Source organism: Anomaloglossus baeobatrachus, chromosome 11 (assembly GCF_048569485.1).
Source record: "Anomaloglossus baeobatrachus isolate aAnoBae1 chromosome 11, aAnoBae1.hap1, whole genome shotgun sequence".
Classification (NCBI taxonomy): Eukaryota; Metazoa; Chordata; class Amphibia; order Anura; family Aromobatidae; genus Anomaloglossus; species Anomaloglossus baeobatrachus.
The window spans coordinates 19637039-19657660 of NC_134363.1; the positions used below are offsets into that span (position 1 = coordinate 19637039).

At 42.7% G+C, this 20622-nt stretch overlaps 1 protein-coding gene across 1 annotated transcript in view; it reads right to left on the bottom strand.

The window, feature by feature from the left end:
- Positions 1–827: 827 nt before the first annotated feature.
- The window catches only part of LOC142255717 (B-cell receptor CD22-like), a 47860-nt gene continuing 28065 nt past the window's right edge, over positions 828–20622 (bottom strand). Inside the window, exons 5-11 of the mRNA XM_075327173.1 lie at positions 19212–19475; positions 16044–16286; positions 9798–9888; positions 5285–5339; positions 5048–5127; positions 4610–4664; positions 828–2995 (exon numbers count right to left, since the gene is read on the bottom strand). Of these exons, the coding sequence (XP_075183288.1) occupies positions 2870–2995; positions 4610–4664; positions 5048–5127; positions 5285–5339; positions 9798–9888; positions 16044–16286; positions 19212–19475 (914 nt within the window). The 3' untranslated portion in view covers positions 828–2869. The remainder of the gene's footprint in view (positions 2996–4609; positions 4665–5047; positions 5128–5284; positions 5340–9797; positions 9889–16043; positions 16287–19211; positions 19476–20622) is intronic.

Below are 20622 nucleotides of genomic sequence, written 5' to 3' on the forward strand. Positions count from 1 at the left end.
CGTCAACCTCATCTGAGCATCTGACCAGCTTGAATTGAGGAACGAGCTTTTGACCATTTTAGTGCTATCCCATCACTAGTAAAAAGTTAACGGCATATCTGTTATACTGATTTTGTTAGTGATGAGAGATCACTTCCATGCTTGGGTGCTCGGTACTCATTGAATGCTTGGATGGGTGCTAGGCAAGAATAGTGATGAGCGAACCTGAGGTTCAAAGTTTGGGTTCGGAAACTGACTACCAAAAGTGCAAAGTTCGGGTTTGAAATTCGAGTGAGTTACAAGTGCAAACCACTCAAGTGAGTAGCACTGTGCCAGGGTAACAAAACCGTACCTTATCTAAGCTTTGACTGTGCCCTCCCAACCAAACTTCCAACTTTACTCAAGAACCCAAGTATAATTGGTCAGTGGGGAACTCATGCATTTTTAAGGGGAAATGCTTGAGTTTCCTAATGACTTCCATTTTAATTGGGTACTCTAGTGCTGCACATCCAAGCATCAAACTGCTTGTTACAAATACCAAGCATCTGAGCATGGTAGTGCCCGCTCAACACTAGTTACCAGTACTGAGCACCCGAGCATGGTAGTGCCCGCTCAACACTAGTTACCAGTACTGAGCACCCGAGCATGGTAGTGCCCGCTCATCACTAGTTACGAGTACCAAGCACCTGAGCATGGTAGTGCTCGCTCATCACTAGTTACGAATACTGAGCACCCGAGCATGGTAGTGCCCACTCATCACTAGTTACCAGTACTGAGCACCTGAGCATGGTAGTGCCCGCTCATCACTAGTTACCAGTACTGAGCACCCGAGCATGGTAGTGCCCGCTCATCACTAGTTACGAGTACCAAGCACCTGAGCATAGTAGTGTCCGCTCATCACTAGTTACGAATACTGAGCACCTGAGCATGGTAGTGCCAGCTCATCACTAGTTACGAATACTGAGCACCTGAACATGGTAGTGCCCGCTCATCACTAATCAGAGGAGGTGAAATTACTGCTATGAAAAAATCTATCAGGTTTTCTAAGGAATCATTGCCTTGTTGCTAAGTTGCTCATTTAAAAGATTGGTCTAAGTAAGATAATTAATAATACGGGCACAATTTTAACATTTTCTAGTAAATCGACTCATTAGGATATCGGCCAACTATTCAAGCTCAATATGAAAATCAAACAGTAAAGGATGCTTTACACGCTGCGACATCGCTACTGATATAGCGTCGAAGTCACGTCATTAGTAACGCACATCCGGCGCCGGTAGCGACATCGCAACGCGTGACACCAAGGAGCGACGATCAACGATCGCAAAATCGTTCAAAAACGGTGATCGTTGACACATCGCTCTTTTTCTTATTATCGTTGCTATCACAGGTACGATGTTGTTCCTCGTTCCTGCGGTAGCACACATCGCTGTGTGTGACACCGCAGGAACGACGAACATCTCCTTACCTGTGTCCACCGGCAATGCGGAAGGAAGGAGGTGGGCGGGATGTTACGTCCCGCTCATCTACGCCCCTCTGCTTCTATTGGCCGGCCACTTAGTGATGCCGCTGTGACGTCGCTATGACGCCGAATGTACCTCCCCCTTGAGGAAGGGATTGTTCGGTGGTCACACCGACGTCGCTGACAAGGTATGTGCGTGTGATGCTGCCGTAGTGATAATGTTTGCTACGGCAGCGAGCAACAAATGTCGCACAAACGACGGGGGCGGGTGCTATCGCGCTCAACATCGCTAGTAATCATTAGCGATGTCGCAGCGTGTAAAGCACCCTTTAGTATTCACATCTTTTATGCAAGACTTAAGCGGGCTTTACACGCTACGATATCGTTAATGAAGAATTATCGTCAGGTCACGGTGCTTGTGACGCACATCCGGCGTCATTAAGGATATCGCAGTGTGTGACACTTATGAGCGACCTTAAACGATCGCACAAGCGGTCAAATTCGTTTGCCGCGGAGAGGTCGTCCTGAAGCAAAAAATCGTTTTCTGCTTACTAGCGATGTTGTTCCTCATCCCTGCGGCATCACACATCTCTGTGTGTGACACCGCAGGAGCGACGAACATCTCCTTACCTGCCTCTACCGGCAATGCGGAAGGAAGGAGGTGGGCGGGATGTTACGTCCCGCTCATCTCCGCCACTCCGCTTCTATTGGACGCCTGCCGTGTGATGTCGCCGTGAAGCCGCACGAACCGACCCATTAGAAAGGAGGCTGTTCGCTGGCCAGAGCGACGACGCAGGGCAGGTAAGTGCGCGTGACGGGTGTTAGCGATGTTGTGCGCCACGGGCAGCGATTTGCCCGTGTCGCACAACCAATGGGGGCGGGTATGATTGCTTGCGATCTCGCTAGCGAGATCGCAGCATGTAAAGCCCATTTTTAGTAGTCAATTGCTATTGTTCACAAAAATAGATGTAGAGAATTAACTCTAATCATAGAATTTATAGGAATATATTATAAAATAAATTTTTTACTAATTGCCTTGAAAAATATAATACGGAGTCTTCTGACCTCTCCTATATGAATATAACATAGCCTATTATATAGAATGTAACCTAATACCTAAAATGGAAAAAATATACATATGACCAAGCGAATTCCCCAAACAGAAAAAAGGAAATTGAAGACTTTAACGATAAAATGATGGCTCTTCTTGATACAAGATTACGTAAAAAAAAAGCTAATTTTGCACTGTCTCTGGAGCACCATCACGGCGGAAATTAAGCTCTACACATTTCCCATTGACATCCATTTGCTGTTAGTTAATTAATCGTTTGGCTGGATCCTTCAAGGACAAATACACTTTTTATAACTACTCTCTTTTCTGGCCGGGGCGTAGATGTCCCAATTTTGTTTTCCTATCAACGAAACTTTCTAGCATTTCAAAGTTGCATATTCCACATCTTCATCATGTTGGGCTCTGGAAGAGTTTTGTCCAGCCTGGTTTGGCTGTCTATGGGAAATAACGGAATATTCAACTTCATTTGATGGCTGCGTCCCCTGAAAAATAAGAACTCAGTTAATGAAATGTGTAATGGAATATGTCACATTTGTTGGTTGTCCTCAATTCAATCGATATTTAGATCTACATGGAAGACAAAAACAGCAGAAATTACATTCCAAGTTGGATGATGATATTCGGCCCATATCTTGAGTTGAATTAGCTTGTTTGTTCATGTCCTCCTGTCTATTGATTTTGCCCCGAAGAAGATAGACCAAACAGTTAATTGGGGGGTCTAGTGAAATATTTAGCACAAATTTTGGTTGTGTGGCTCTAACGACACTAGTAGCCAAAGAAGGGTCATGTTATCATGAGTAGAGATGAGCGAACCCAAGGTTCGATTTTCAAACCGAACACCAACATAAAAAAACAGAGTGCTGGTTCATAGTTTGGATGCTTTACGTGCGAATATCACTCACGCAAGTATTGTGTGTGCTCATGTAATGCCTGCCTGGAACCACAGTCTAAGAATGGCTGTCATGGATAGGCTAGAGGCAAGACACTCACTAAGGAGGATCCCGAGAACTCCAAAACCCTTTAACCCCTATACAGAGATCTGGAATTACTAGAAGGACCCAGAGATCGCTACCTGTGGAAGGCTGAGTCCAGAGGAGAGTAGTCATTAGGCAGAGTTAAAACCAGGAGATACGGAAAAGCGACAAAAATGGCAGGCAAGACAGTAGTCGGGACATCAGGCGAGGTCAAAACCGGAGATGGCAGCGAGGTACAAAAATGGCAGGCAGTAGAGTAGTCAGAAAGCAGGCAGGTGCTCAAAACATAGGGATCAATATATACAGAGTAGGGCGAGAACCAGAGACCAGCAGGAATGCAAAACTATATCTAGCAATGACTAGCAGGTGGGGGGATTAGAAGGGTGTGGTGTCTTCCCATTGGCTATAGTTGAAAGGTGGAAACTTCAGCTGGAAGACATATGCCACTCCAGTCAGCCAGTGGTACTGCAGGTCCCAGGGAATGGGTGGAGCCTGAGCCCACAAGAACCCTCTGCTATCACCAGCACTGTCTGCAGCGGGCATACGACAGCGCCTGGCGACCAAAGCAGAAGTCGTAGCAGCGGACTCCAGTGGAGTCGTGACAGCTCAGGTGCGCTTGGTGCTTGCCCATCCTCCCTCGGAAGTGATCTGCTTATGGCTGGCTATATGTGCTTGTAGACTCAAACTGCCAATCGGTGTTTTCGAACTTGGCTTTGGTCAAGTTCGAACCAGTGGACGTTCGGTTCGATAGCTTCTAGTGATCCAAACCTCCAAAGGTCCACTCATCTCTAATCATGAAAACCTACATAAGTATGTCCTTTTTGGTTACTTTTATAGCATAAAGGGAAGTTCTAATTCTGAAACCCTCCCTTTTTGAAACAAAGTAGAGAATCCCTCTATGGTGTGGTTCCAACTCCGGTATACAAATCACAGTCATATATTATAAAGTCACCCAGTCATTAAAGTAGTGCTACATAACACTTTACTCTAGATACTTCTGAAGACATAAGTGGTCAGATGAGTATCACATCACTTCCGTGGTGGCTTCATTCTGAGAAATGTACAGAAGTGGCTTGGGGAACAGGTTTAAGTGAACTTTTACTCTTTTGCACAATTACTTACATCATTGTTGCTGTAAGCCACTTGGTTTCCTGCAAAGTTCACGTCAACTGAAGGCCTAAAATAAATAGAACCCAAACTGAAATATTATTCAATATAATTTTCACTTAACACCCCTTCATGTTAGTGTTTATGGTTACACACAAAAAAAGTATACATTGCCTTATGTCTCTGGAAGAGTAGTAAGAAATTTGCTACATGTATTTAAAATGTTTGTATTCTATAAAATATTGATGGAATATTACTCGGATATCCCTTCTATATGACGATCTTACTGCTTTGACCACCACAGATCATAGGATCAAAGGTAACAATGGACCTCCGTGGTCCATTTGGTTGGAAAACCACACATAACCTTGTTTAAAGTTGGAGCTACATTTTAGCCGGTCCAGCTCAAAGAAATGGGACAAAGCTCCAACCAAGATTCAAATACAAACTCACCCCGATCTCAAGGAAGGTGGTTGAGCATTGTGACTACTTTGGTTATCTCCATGATGATTGTCATCCTTAGACATTTCGCTCTACAAGAGAACATTGCCATCATTGATTTTTGAAAAATTCCCTGAGTAAACAACATGAAAACATATAACAATAGAAACAGACAATTTACAATGGTATATTTCAAAAATGAAAACCAAGGGAGAAGAATCGTTGTGTTGACCATTCAAAAACACTCACCTCATTAGACATCTTGGTCGATGATCCACGAATTGAAGATGACTTCCTCTTTCTCCTATTAAAAATAATAAAAAATTAACATTATAAATGTAATTGAAAATTAAAGGACCATATGTAGTGTTGAGCGAGTAGTTAGCTATTCGTACTCGCTATGCTGTTAGTAAGTACTGTCCGCTACTCACAAATTCCTTTTGAGTAGCGGGTGCAATGTAAGTCAATGGGAAATACTTGATAAGTAGTGAATAATCCAAAAGCCGTACTATTCGCTACCCGCACGAAAAGTACGGCTTTAGGGTCACTCACTACTTAGCGAGTATTGTACATTGACTTACATTACACTCGCTACTATAACAAATATGCAAGTAGTGGACAGTACTCGCTAACAGCATAGCGAGTACAAATAGTCAACTACTCGCTCAACACTAACCATATGTGAGAAGTAAAATTATTAAATTAATGTTTTGAAAAGTGAACATAAACCTTTTTACAGAGCTTAAAATTGGACTTCAAGTAGATATTTTGAAGGGCTGAAAATGACAAATTTTTTGGCAACAAATTCACTTACAAAATGCTAAAGGGGTCATGCTAATGTGTTCCTGGTAATGCCACTTAACATCGTGAATGTTGGTGACCATGCATTTGAATTCCAGATTAGACCATAGATCATATCTACATTAATAAGGATGTTTTAAGGCTAACTTTTGGAATTTTTGCTCAAAGCATAAACATTTTTAAACCAACCATGCATCACAAGTAGAGTTGAGTGAACCCATGGAAGTTTGGTTTGGAGAGCTTAGCCGGACTTTAGATAAAGTTCAGTTTTGGACCTGGACTTGACCTGAACCTCAATGGAAGTCACTAATTGGGCAGGTTGCTCACTCATAAACAGAGCACTTCCAGGGGAGAGTGGGCAGGGTTTTTCCATATTTTTTTTTTGAGGGGGGGGGCTAAACACTACATCCAATCACTCTGTTGTTACCCTCAGTATGAGCCGCTCAAACACAGCAAGTGGCTCGCACTGGGCTGAGCACCGAGCAAACCCAAGCACAGCGATGCTCGTGCGAGTGGTTTGCATACGTAAAGCACCCGAAGTCCGAACTTGAACTGTTTTTATAAAGTTAGTGTTTTATTTGAAAACCGGACACTGAACATCGAGTTTGATCAACTCTACTCGTTAAGTGACATTGGATGCTGGGATGGGCATAATGCAAGAACTTAATGCTTGTGCAAGTGGTTTGCATACATAAAGCACCCGAACTCCAAACCTAACCTCTGGTTTTTTTTAATGTCTGTGTTTGGTATGAACACTGTACCTCGGGTTCCCTCATTCTAACCACAAGTTATTCAGATAAATGGCCATCTGAGATTTTTAATTAAGATCCAATATGATTTAAGTTGAAAAAGAAACGTCTTGGTTTCCTCTCTTAGGCCTCCGACACACATCCGTGAAAATGCACGCACGTGTGTTACGGTCCGTTTTTCAGGTCTGTGTCCCATTTTTGTGTACATTTTTATAGTCCATGGGGCATCTGTGTGACCGGTGTATGCTAGCCGTGTGTGCGTGTGTAATGCCCGTGTGTGTGTGTGATGTTTAACTGACGTGTGAATGTTTTTTCTGTGTGGAATGTTCCGTGTTTAATGTAAAAACTCATGTTTGATTACCCATTGACAGCAGACAGAGTTGTGCGCTGAGAATGAACTCTGGTGAACTTCACCCGACTTCATCCTCATCCCGCGGCTCTGTCTGTGTCGCGTACTGATTAGCGGTCACCCTTGAAGGACTCACCGGTGACCGCTAATCCCCTGAGTGACTGAAGTGAGCAGCGCGATTAGCGCTGCCGTCAATCAGGTTACCCGCGGCTAGCTTGAGTCCACCCCCTGTGACCGCAACTCACCTGTGAGTTCATCGCTGTCACTCGGGCGACTTGCAGTCACAGGTGGAGGATCCAGCGGTGGCTGCGAGTAACCTCAGTGACAGCTCACCTGATCACGATACTCACCTCAGTTGCTGCGTGGATCTGGCAAGAGCGGCGGTGTTCTTCTGCCGCTCCTGTCAACTTCATGTAGCAGAGCTGGAAGCGACGCGGGACCTCCGTGGATTACGCCGGACATGGATGGGTACTTGGGGCATAATAAATTGGTGAACAAGGTTTTTTTTTAGTGTTTATTATTTCAAGTAAAAGATTTTTCGTTGTGTGTGTTTATTTACTGTCACATGCAGATTAATCATGGAAGGTATCTAAGAGAGATGCCTGCCATGATTAAACTAGGACTTATTGGCAGCTATGGGCTGCCATTAACTCCTTATTACCCCGATTGCCAACGCACCAGGGCAAATCGGGAAGAGCCGGGTAGAGTTCCAGAACTGTCGCATCGAATGGATGCGGCATTTTTGGGTGGCTGCTGGCTGATATTGTTAGGCGGGGGGCTCCCCATAACGTGGAGCTCCCCATCCTGAGAATACCAGCCTTCAGCCGTGTGGCTTTACCCTGGCTGGTATCAAAATGGGGGGGACCGCACGTCGTATTTTTTTTATTATTATTTTTTATTTTTTTTTTACTGCACAGTATAGACCCGCCCACCGGCGGCTGTGATTGGTTGCAGTGAGACAGCTGTCACTCAGCGTGTGGGCGTGTCTAACTGCAACCAATCATAGGCGCCGGTGAGTGTGGAAAGCAGGGAATACGAGATTGATTAATGAGCGGACGGCTTTTTCAAAATAGTAAAAGCCGCCAGAGCAGTGTGAACGCCATGCAGCGCCGCGCCGGTGATCAGGGATCGGTAAGTATGAGAGAGGGGGGAGACTGACCAACAGACAGAGAGAGGGACAGACAAGACAGAGAGAGGGAGTGACCGACAGAGAGAGACCGACCGACGGACTGAGGGAGATTGACTGACATAGACAGAAAAAGAAAGAATAGCCGACATCGCTACAAAAAAGCACAAAACGTACACGGAGCATACAGAGATGCATCTGTGTCACGTACTTGTGCGCACCAAACCATTGACTTTCATGGTGTCCGTCTGTGCGTGTTCCGTGCAGGAAACGGACATTCTGCTGTGCAAAACGGAAACACATACAGATCATGGACACGGACACACGGACATGATGAAACATGCAAGTTTGACCACAAACATAGATTAACATTGGTGCACGTTTGTCGGGGTCTCCAGTATATACGGAAACGGGACAAACACGCACATGTTTAACGGATGTGTGTTTCAGGCCTAAATATTTACTATGATGACTAAATCAGGGTAAATCAGGGTTTACATGCTACGATCTTGCTAGCGAGATTGCAAGCGATTGTACCCACCCCCGTCGGTTGTGCGACATGGGCAAATCACTGCCTGTGGCGTACAACCTCGCTTACACCCATCACACGGACTTACCTGTCCTGCGACGTCACTCTGGCCGGCGAACTGCCTCATTTCTAGGGGGGTGGTTCGTGCAGCATCATAGCGACGTGACACGGCAGGTGCCCAATAGAAGCGGAGGGGCGGAGATGAGCGGGACGTAACATCCCGCCAACCTCCTTCCTTCCTCATTGCCGGTGCAGGCAGGTAAGGAGATGTTTGTCGCTCCTGTGGTGTCACACATAGTGATGTATGCTGCTGCAGGAACGAGGAACAACATCGCAAACATCCTGAAAATGATTTTTTGTTTCAAGACTACCTCTTTGCGGCAAACGATTTTTACCGCTTTTGAGATAGTTTAAAGTCGCTCGTCCTTGTCACACACTGCAATATCGTTAATGATGCCGGATGTGCGTCACAAACAACTTGACCCTGACGATAAATCATTAATGATATTGTAGCATGTAAACCCCGCTTAAGTATTCAATCAGGTTATTTAACCCACAAGTTAAATGAGAAGTACAAATTTAAAAAACATAAAAAAATGAATTAGAAGTTTAAAAACCCCAAAATGATATAAATTCAAACTAAATGCATGATAAAATTTAATGTCATAAAATGCTGTAAAAAAATATACAAAAACTTAAAAAATGCTCATTTCAATTTGCCCAGAAACATAGAATAAAATCAGAAAAAAAAGTCATTTTAATTCCCAAAATGGTCCAAAATAAGTAATTTCTAAATAAAGCTACCCAAACTATTTGTATTTGTTACAAAGTGTTTCTCTTTTTCAAAAGTATTAACTTTTCAAAACTTGATATGTTGGAATTGTACTTCATGGAAATGACTTGAAACATAGGGGTAAAATTATATTTAGACTGTAGGAAATGTTTCTAAATTTATAATGCAAGATGATTTTAGCCTCCGTAATGTTATGAGGGAAATGAAAAACTCTGTATTAGGAAGCTGATTATTCAACCTGACATTCGCTTGTGGGACTTGTTAATCACACCACAAAAGTGTGGTCTGTGTATTCAAAAGAATTTTTTTTTGCTTTATTGCGGCATTCCTAGAGGAAATGGATGAGGTTTACAAATGTTTCATGGTTTAGAATTTAAAAAGCAGTAAAATGGTTTTATTATTATTGGTTTCTTACCTTAGGCAACAAAAGAGGATCAGAATAAACAAAAGCAAAAAGAAAACTCCGGCAGCTGACCCCCAAATCACAGGCGAAAACATAGTCCCACCTATAAGGAAGCAGAAATGTCAAAGTAGATTTAGGTGGGGATTTTAAATATGAATTTTGGGAATTAAATATGTGCAGGTCTCTCTAAATTAATTTCTACCTCAAGTGCCTTTTTGTGATGTCCGTTAAGTTTAGTTGCTCAATGGTTTGATCAGCCTAGTATTAGAAATGATTGGACCCATGGAAGTCCGGTTCATCTGGACTTTAGATAAAGTTTGGTTTGGGACCTGAAGTTGACCTGAACCCCAATGGAAGTCCCTAATTAGGCAGTTCAGGTCTCCGAGCACATGCAGCCAGCCATAAGCAGATCACTTCCGGGGGCGGGTGGGCTAGGTTTATCCATTTGTTTGTGCACACTACATCCAATCATGCTGTTGTTACTCCCAGTGTGAGCCATTTAAACTCGCACTGCACTAAGCACTCAGAATATCTAAGTACAGCGATGCTTACGCAAGTGATTTGCATGGGTAAGGCACCCGCACTCCGAACCCAAGCTCTGCTTTTTTTTTAAAAGCCTTTGTTTGGTATGGACACTGAACACTGAACCTAGAGTTTACTTATCTCTACTTAACCTATTTTTTGCATTTCTTATATGGAATTAATGGTGAGTGGATATCTTGAAATTAGAGATACGTGAACCCGAACAGTAAAGTTTGCTCTTTGTACCAAACACGGACTTAACAAAAAAAACACCAGTGTCCGAGTTTTAAGTTTCTGGTGCTTTACATATGCTAACCATTCTATCGATCAGCGCTTTGCTTGGGTATGCTCAGCCCAGTGCGAGCTGCCTACAGTGTTTGAATGGCTCTCACTAGGAGTAACAAAGGGATGTATATCAGATGTAGTGTGCCACCTTTATAAAAGGATAAAGTTTGCCCACTCTCCCCTGGAAGTGATCTGTTTACGGCTTTCTGTATGGGGGCAGAAAGCCGAATTAACTTCCAATGAGGTTTAGGTCATGTCCGGTCCAGAACCGAAATTTACTTAAAGTCCGGTTGAACCCACCGAAACCAAACTTCAAGTTTTCAACTTGAATTTCAAATTTCAAAAATTTTTCTGAAAATTTGATTTACAGCAAATACATTTGTGCAAACCTCAATGAAAAAGAGAGAGAAAGAAAAAAAGTGAATGGTTTGAGTCATGAATCAAATCTCAAAAGTGTGTGAATTTGTGTGAAACTGAACATTTTAGGAACTTCTACCGAAACTTGATATACTGCTGTTTGATCTGTGCATCTCTACCAGGAACCTGACATAACCAACATATTCAGCTGTGATTTGCAGATATTACTATTATTTTTGATGAGTGAGCACTACCATGTTCGAGTGCCTGTAACTTGTAACAAGCAGTTGGATGCTCGTTTGGGTATGACTTGATTACTCAAGTATAATGGAAGTCAATGCTGGGGGACTTAAGCATTTTTCCGGAAGATTTCCTGGAAGGATGCTAAAGTCCTCCTCTGTCTACCATTAAACTCGAGTGCTTGAGTCATGCTCATTCGAGCATCCAATGGCTCTTAACGAGCATTGAGCACCCAAATATGGTTGTGCTCGCTCATCACTAATTATTATCATGTAGTGTCACATGAAATGTATCAAAGACCTTAATCAATTAGGTCAATCAGACCCATAATTTAAACATGCAATGTCTTTAAGTGTCAGCTGTCTTCAGCAAAGTTTAGAAACCTCTTTTGAATGATCTTCTGGCCGGAGAACAGAACCATGCCAAACACACTGTTTCTGGAGAGTCTTTCTACATCACTTGAGATATTGAATTTGTACCTTATGGGAATGACTGGCAGTATTGATTAAGGTTTGTGATATGTAACATCACTATGCTATATAAAATGAATATTTTGTGATTATGGGAATAATGATTTGAAGGTGGTTTATTAGAGGACTAAAGTCTTAATTTTATCCCTGAGTATTTTTTGTCACTAGAGATAAATAAATTCAATCATAATTCACTGTTGTTCACCACTTTTCAGAACTAAGCTGGTCATCAAAAAGCTAAAAAAATAAATAAAAACAATTGTTATACTCACTAGGGATGAGCAAACCCAAAATGCAAATTTTGGGGATAGTATCGAACACCTAGTGTTCGGGCCCCCGAACACAGACTTTTCACGGAAGTCCAGAGTTTGAGTGCTTTTTCGTTGCTGAATATAGTTTGTTGAAAAACGGCACAGCAGCCAATAACGAGCTTTTAGCATGAGGAAGATGCCTGGATGCTGCCATGAACAAAACAACCCCAAAAAATGATAATTGAAGTCCCTCCTATTTTTGACAAAAAGTGCAGGTAAAACAGACAGCTATAGGCTGCAGCCCTCAGCTGTATGCTTTACCTTGCCTGGTTATTAAAAATAGAGGGGACCTCATGCTGTTTTTTAAAATTATTTATTTAAATAATTTTAAAAAATGGTGTAAGGTGCCCCATATTTTTGAGACTCTAACCAAGGAAAAGCTGACAGCTGTGGGCTGGAGTTATCAGGCTGGGAAGGCCCATGGTTATTTGGCCCTTCACAGCCTAAAAACACCAGCCTACAACCACCCCAGAAGTGGCACAGAAGTTAAATGTGCCAATTCTGGCACTTTGCTTGGTTCTTTCCAAGTGCCATGGTGCGGTGACAATTGAGGTAATATTTTTTGGGTTCATGTAAGCTGTTGATCAACAGCTAGCTTCAAGACCACGGGTTAGTAATGGATAGGCATCTATCAGACACTCTCATTACTAACCCAGTAAGTCTTGAGCTAAAAAACACACAGAAACTGGAAAAAAAAAGTTTATATGAATAAAGTCTCCCCTGCATTCCCTCATTCATGCTCTTGAAAATTTCCAGGACTGCCGTTGACCGCTTGTAAGCTATGCACCCTCATTCTCAAAACATTCTCAAAACAAGGCTCCATGGAATTCGATGGTTGTCGTGAGACATTATTGGATTATTTCATAACTTCAAGGATTCTTCTTGTTAATTAAATTGGTGAATGAGGGAGTGTGGGAGAGTCTTTATTCAAATAAATATTTTTTTAATGCCTGTGTGTTTTTTAACTTTACATTTACTGGGTTAGAAATGGGGTGTCTGATGGACACCTTTCCTTTACTTACTCCAAAGTTTGATGCCCGCTGTCAATTCACAACTAGCATATGATGGTTCCTTTAATCAGCCATCATGTGCCTCTATCAGCCATGCATAGAGCAGACCTCTACCTGCAGCTCTTTACCTGATAAATGATGCTATCAATCTTTGACAGCAACATTTAATACGAATTGGCAGGGGGCACGTCTTTCCACATGTCCATCGGCATGCCTGTGTCTTGATTGTGGGGTGCCGATTGATTGCCATGACAGCCAGGAGTCTGCCGAAGACCCCCATGCCTATAATTATAATAATCCTTTGAACGCCAACCTGCAACGGGTGCTCATAAAAGATCGTGATTTTCACTATACATAGTAAAGCTGATGCACTGCTATGCATAGCACAAGTGATCAGACAATGACAGCTTCAAGTCCCTTATGGGGCTGTTAGTTTGTTAATACAGTAAAAACTGAAAAAGAAATCATTTTAAAAATATGAAATAAAACAAAAAACTCAAAAGTTCTAATCATTCCCAATTTGACCTAATAAAAATGAAATAGTAAAAAAACACGTTTGATATTGTTGCATTCATAAAAGTCGGATCTATCAAAATATAAAATACCATTTTTTTTTGGATTATAAGATGCACTTTTCCTTCCAAAAATTTGGAAGGAAAATGAGGGGTGCATCTTAAAATCCAAATATACCTTACCGGGAGGGCTGTCTGTGTGGCGACCGGGTGCGTTCGGGTGGCCGGGTGCCTGTGGCTGCGTGCGGGCAGCCGGGTGCCTGTTGGTGCCGGCTGCCTCCCTGTCCTGGAGGCCAGCTGTCTCTCTGTGCTGGTGGGCGGGCAGTCAGCCTGTTGGCTGCCACTCTGTGCATGCAGGTGGGTGGCTGTGCGGCAAGTGTCCCAGTGTGTCTGCGGTCCCAGTTTCAAATGATGGCGCCGGGAGTCAGCGCGTGCGCAGATGGAGCTCTTGGATGAGAGCGCCATCTGTGCATGCACCGCTCCAGGCGACATCATTTGAACCGGGACCGCGGACAGACTGGGACACTCACTGCACCGGCCTGCTCCATCACTGACCCGCCGCCGCTGCTGCCAACACTGCCACCATTGACCCGCAGCTGCTGCTGCCGCCACTGCCACCACTGACCTGCCGCTGCTGACGCCACTGACCCACCGCTGCTGACGCCACTGAACTGCCGTTGCTTCTGCCACAGACCCAACGCTGCTGACGCCACTGACCCGACGCTGCTGAAGCCACTGAGCCGCCGCTGCTGCCAGCACAACCTCTGCCTCCTGTGACCCCGCTTGCCAACCACTGCTGCCTCCCTCCAGTAAGACTACACCGGAGTATAAGACAGACCCTATTTTTATTTTTTTTTACCTTTTTTATCTCTAAATTTGGTGTGCGTCTTATAATGCAATGCGTCTTATAAAACGAAAAAATACGGTAATTATTCAGATCAGTAAACAGCGCAACAAGAAAATAAATTGAAAAGGCAAAGTTAGATTTTTTTTTGGCTGCAGCAACATTGCAGTAAAATACAATAACAAGCAATGAAAACGTCACATCTGCCTCAAAATGGTATCACTAAAAACATCAGCTCAGGTTGCAAAAAATAAGTCCTCACACAGCCAAGTATCCCGAAAATTGAAAACGTCACGGGTCTCAGAAATTGGCATCAGAAGCAACATCTTTTATATATATTTATATATATATATATATATATATATATATATATATATATAAAATTGCAATTGCACTTTTTTTTACAACTTCAACTCACTTGGAATCTTTTTTCTGCTCTCCAGTGTATCACATGCATAGTATCATTCAAATAAGAACTCATCCTGCAAAAAGAAGCCTTCATTTAGCTATGTGGAAGGAAAAATAAAAAAGTTAAAGCTTTTTGAAGAAGGAGTGGAAAAAATAAATGCGCAAAAAACGAAAATTGCCCGGTTGTGAAGGGGTTAAAAATCTTGCAGCTTCTTCCCCTATAATTGGGTTTGGGGGTTTTTAAGCTTAGATTTTTCCATTTCATTTTTCCTAATGCTGCCATCTTTCCTCTAAGGTTCTCCATCTTGAAAAGTGACTATTATGATGAAGCAATTATTGTATTTACTAATAGTATAGCACTTAGATACATTCACTTTTATAATTAGGGCATTTATTGGCTTTCATTACTGGACTGTGTTTATCTCTTCTAAGTGTAAAATAAATTGTTTATTGGTAAAATATAATTGATACAATCTTTGGAGAAAAATACAAACAGGAGAACAGGAGTTCCATGTGTTTTAACATTTTTTATTTTTTATGCAAAAAGTTATGGCACACATGTTAAAATAAGAAATACGACATAAAGCATGTGAAGGGACACCTATGTCTTAATGTCCCAGAATTCTGACAATTCTGCCTCCCTGAGAAGCTACACAAGGGATTCTTTATTTCCCTGGCGAAACGCGCGTCGGTAGATGTTGGGGAAACCTTCCTTCTCTGGGACACTGATGCCTGTTACTATCCATACGCACTAGGAACTTTACATTAGAATGTATGGGAAATCATACTGAGATATGCTTCCTTTGACCTGACTATTTGTCTGTGTGCACTAGGCACTTTACAATAGATAATTTTGGGATATTGACCGTACATATAACTATTCCCTAGGTATGTGTTCCTTTTTTGAGAAACATGCATTTTTTGCTCATTATTTTCATTCCTGATGTATAATTATGATATTTATGATGTTTACCAATAGAATGATTTTGGGCCTTATAATGAAGCACTATTCTCTATTAACTTCTTCAGATATAGGTGTCCCTTTATATGTTATATGTCATATGTGTTGTTTTAACATGTTTGGCATCACTTTTTGCATAGAAAATAATTTTTTTAAAACACATGTAACTCCTGATCTCCTGCTTGTATATTTCGATATATATTGAGATTGTGTATGCGGTGGGGTGACCACAGTTTGGCACCCATCTGCAATTATGGTATATTTAGTTATAAGGAGATCTGATGACTTAATCTATGGAGAAAGTGTCTCAAAGTAATTTCTGGATCCAGATCATTTACCTGTATGGTTTATCTCTGCAGAGGAGGAATCCCCGGCGATGTTGTGAGCGATACATGAATATTGCCCGGCGTTCTCTACATTGTTCTCTATGGTCAGAGTCTTCCCTTTCTGATCCTGTAATATGGATCCATCCTTCATCCAGGTGTAGTGAGTTACATCAGGTCGGCTGCTTAGGAAATCACAGATCAGTTTAGTGAATTCCCCTTCATTCTTCACGGTGATGTGAACTCCAGTAGCCGCATCTACAGAAAGAGAAGAATCAATTACAAAGACTAAACTATATTTGTGACCCATCATGATGTTAACCTAGATAAAGACAAAAATAAAATTTCAAATAGATATTAGCCAAATGCCCTCAGTTTAGAGGACAAATCATTCTTCACTTTACCAGTTCTTGGTTCACTGATCCATATCTTTTTATTTGGTACAAAGGCCCTATTAGGCTTTAGTCACACATCCAAGCATGGACCAATTTTTACTTCTAGTTGCATCATGGTTGCTATCATTCTTTTTTTCTTCCATTGGTTTTTCACTCAAAAGTTGTCTTTGCTTCCAAACCAATTAAAACATGTTTGGAAAGTCCCTTTTTTTCATTTTTATCACTAAACAATGGATAGATAAGGCACAAATGCAAAATGGAAATGAGTCAACCATCAGGGTTTTCGGTAGGGGTACTATGGCGCCAGGACTACGGCTACTTTACTCTCGATGGGGTTATCACAGGTGGTCGGTCCTGACTTCGTGCCCTGGGCGCTCACTCTGCGGCTGTGGAATGGGGTTCAGGGATGATTTTGGGGATATATGTGACGCCACCTGTGGTGTCTGGTAAGCGGGCTACACCAGCGCTGCCCGCGGCCGTCCTCTGAGGCGATGGTGACGGCAGCTTAAGAACTCTCAGCTCCCCAAAGGTGAAGCTATTTTACCTCAGGGCAGCGGGTCGCTGACCAGGAGGGAAGCGACCAAGCGGTGATGGATGCCTTCTTCTCTGACGTCGCAGGGTCCTGTCGAATGGCGGAGAGATGACACACCGAGTCCACATCAGCTTAAACAAGTCCTTTTTATTGGCATCTGGTTTGTTTTGCACAGTACACAGCAGAAACAGTTCGGTTACCAGAAGGCCAATGGTCACAAGTTTCGGAGGAGATTTGATGACAGAGTCTCTCTCTGAGGTAACCTTTCCTTGTCTCTTTCTCGGTCTCTGCTCTGAGGGCTCTGTGACTCCCTCTTTCACCCCCTCGTTAGTCTCGTCACTGGTTTTCCCAGGGGTCTGATGCTGATTGATTTCTTTATCTATCCCGCAACAGCGTCGTGAACTCGGCTTGGGGTTAGTGGTCCGACTCTTGATGGGTACCGGGACTCCTCTTAATTAGGATCCCAGGTTAACGGTCAATGGTCTGGGGATAAACCTGACAAACCTTGGTTCCGTTATACCGGTGTCGACCTGAACTCTTCAGCCGGCTCTCGCCAGACCTAAAGCGTCCCCTTTCCGTCTGGGTTACCCCTTTTCCTGTGTCTTTCTTTTCTTTTGGGGTACCCTCACTCAGGACGTCGGACCTAAGTTATTTCTAGCCCTTCTTTCAGTCATCAATTTACTCTCGTCTCTGCTTGTCACTCTTTACTGACTGACTGTTAACTGACTAACTGTCTCCCAGTCATCCTGGCAACCACGTCGCGTCTCACGCTCAGCTAGGCTCCACCCCCCTATGGACCTACTATATAAACAGTCCCAGGAATATGAAGATAGGGGCTGCTGAGTCAATGTTACTCAATCTAATATAAGCCTCTGCATTTCTTCTCTCTTTCACCTGTGACCAAAGTGCACGGCACCTTGATGTTAAGGTGCTGTATCCCCCTGTAGCGCCTAACCACAGGGGCGCTACAGAAACATACCAGAATCCTTTTCATTTGAATCTGTGTCTTACAGGTACCCATATACTTGAATAATCGGGTCTTATCTGCAAATCTGATCAGAATAGAACATGCTCTCAGTCTCGCGGATGTCATTCCAGGATCACAGATGTGGGAACACATCTATTTTACTTAATGGGTCTGAGTGCTGGGCAAAAAATAATGTGACAACACTCTGACGTCTCACACAGATGCGTGAATGTAGCCTAAGAATTATTTTGGCTGTTAACATAATCATTAGAGCTAAATTTAAAACTCACTTTTTGGAATACCACATTCGAAATTGAAGACTTAATGTCTACTTTTACGATATTTGTTTTTTGCTATGATTACAGAATAAATGGAATTTTTACTAATATGTTTGAGCCTATATATATATATACAGTGACGAAAAAATATAAATGCTATTTGATACTCTGTCACCTTTGCACGTTTTCCCACCTACAAAGGATGGAGAGGTCTGTAATTTTTATTGTAGGTAACCTCAACTGTGACAGACAGAATAAAAAAATGCAGAAAATCACAATTTATGATTTTTAATCAATCCAGCAATTAGCCTGCGGAGGACAGGGCCTTTATGTACCGTTCCCATGAAGCTCAGAGATTGGGGGCACTAGCACAACGAGGGGTATAGGGCTTTACCTAGCAAGCAGCCCACTGAAATCCCAAGCGTGAGCCCCTGAGAGCAAGCTCTCCTACTTAGCCACAGTGGAAAGCAGGGCCCGGAAAGCTCCAAGCTGATGGGCCACAAAGGACACTCTAAATTGGTGCCAGGAGGCAGGTTACAGACCACCAGGCAGTACTGTAGTAGACGGGACCCGGACGAGCTCCCTTCGAGAGACAACGGCAGTCAGATACTTGGTTAACCCTGTTGTTAGCGTCTGCTTCATTGCTGAGTGAGTACCCGACTGACCCCTGCACTGTGTCCCCGCATCACCATCCAGAGTCCCGGGGCCTACCCCTACCCGTGGAGGGTAACATCATCTTGTTGCCCACTCCATCACCCCGGGTACTCCCAACGGCAGCGGCGGTATTCCCAATTACCGTGCACCACAGGTGGCGTCACAAACTATACCTATCCCCTGTAAATAACCCCCTTCTACATTTGAGTGTGGCTCCTACCCCCGGGTCTGAAGATCCACGAGTAATCCACATCCTTGGATCCGAGCGGTTCGATCCGCTGCAGGGGTGGCACACAAGACTTATAGAAGACTGAAATATAAACTATCCTTATTAATGTTCTTTCCACTTGCACTTACATAGCACAGGAATCTCCACCAGGGCTGATTCTCCTCTACCTGCAGCATTTATTGCAGCGCAGGAATATGGCTCCACGTCTCTGGTCACTTTCATCACTGTGATCTTTCGTCCTGTATCTGGTAATTTGGTTTTGTTCTTCCCTTTGTACCATTCATACTTATTCACTTTAGTCTTGGAGGAGCTATTACATTGTAAAGTCACATCACTCCCTTCCATAACTTCACCTATTCCGAGGACAATAACAGCCACTTTTGTGGGTAAATCTGTGAAATAAAAAAAATATTATTTTTAAAATGAGCCATAAAATAATTGCCATGATATGTGCATTACATACAAGAAAATATTACTTACATGTGTTGTGCATCAGTCCTGCAAAAAATAAAAAAAAAATCCCCAAATATCCATCTTGGGATGAAGTATCAAGAGCTATTAGATGTAATTAATAATTAATGAGGAACCTATCCTTTTCAGATGAAGAATGCGCTCTCAATATGTCCACCAACATGACCAACAGACCTACTCTGAGCCAACCCATCAATACCAATGGGTTTGGATGATAGTCCAATGTGTTTGAGAGACCCCAACTCTCCCTATATAGATGATGTTGGTGCAGATAAGGACCTAGCATGTCCAATTTTGTACTGCTCAGGTGTACAGTACTCAAAACGAGTAGTCGGACATTCAGACGGGCTCTACATGTGTTTGAATATAATGAAAGTTACCGGGAAACGATCATTTTTTGGATAATTTTTGGGAAAAATGGTCAAGGGCGGAGGGTTCAGTAAAAAAAACACACTATAAACTACATAAAAAAGACCGACCCTCTCTCCGAGATAAAAACCGACATGTCTTGGAAGAGTTCCCTTATTCATTTTTAGCATTTTAGAGTGCAGCTGTATGTATTTTGCAGTTATATTGTGTTTTCAGCTAGCATCTGTTCACACCTGTTGGGTGGGTGGGTCAGTCTTTTTGATATATTATGTAGTATTTTTTTTCTGTTTGAGCAGTCTAGCCTATAACCAGACTGTGTCCATCCTCCTTTATAGCTGGATCCTTCCTGCCCAGACATGTAGGTTTTTAACCCAGATAGAGGTATTTAGTTAGGGTCCCAGTATATTAAGATCACATTGACATGGTGACTGGGCTCACATGCATTGGCCAATACATAGGCTAAATATTTATTTTTTCAAATATTCCTATAGCAGTATTGCAATACAAGTTCACTTATTCATTTTTAACATTCTAGAGTGCATCTGTATGTGTTTTGTAGTTACAAGTACCAGAGCGTAGTAGTGCACGCTCATCACTAGCTACTAGTACCAAGCACCTGAGCATGGTAGTGCTCGCTCATCACTAGCTACTAGTACCAAGCACCTGAGCATGGCAGTGCCCACTCATCAGTAGTTACGA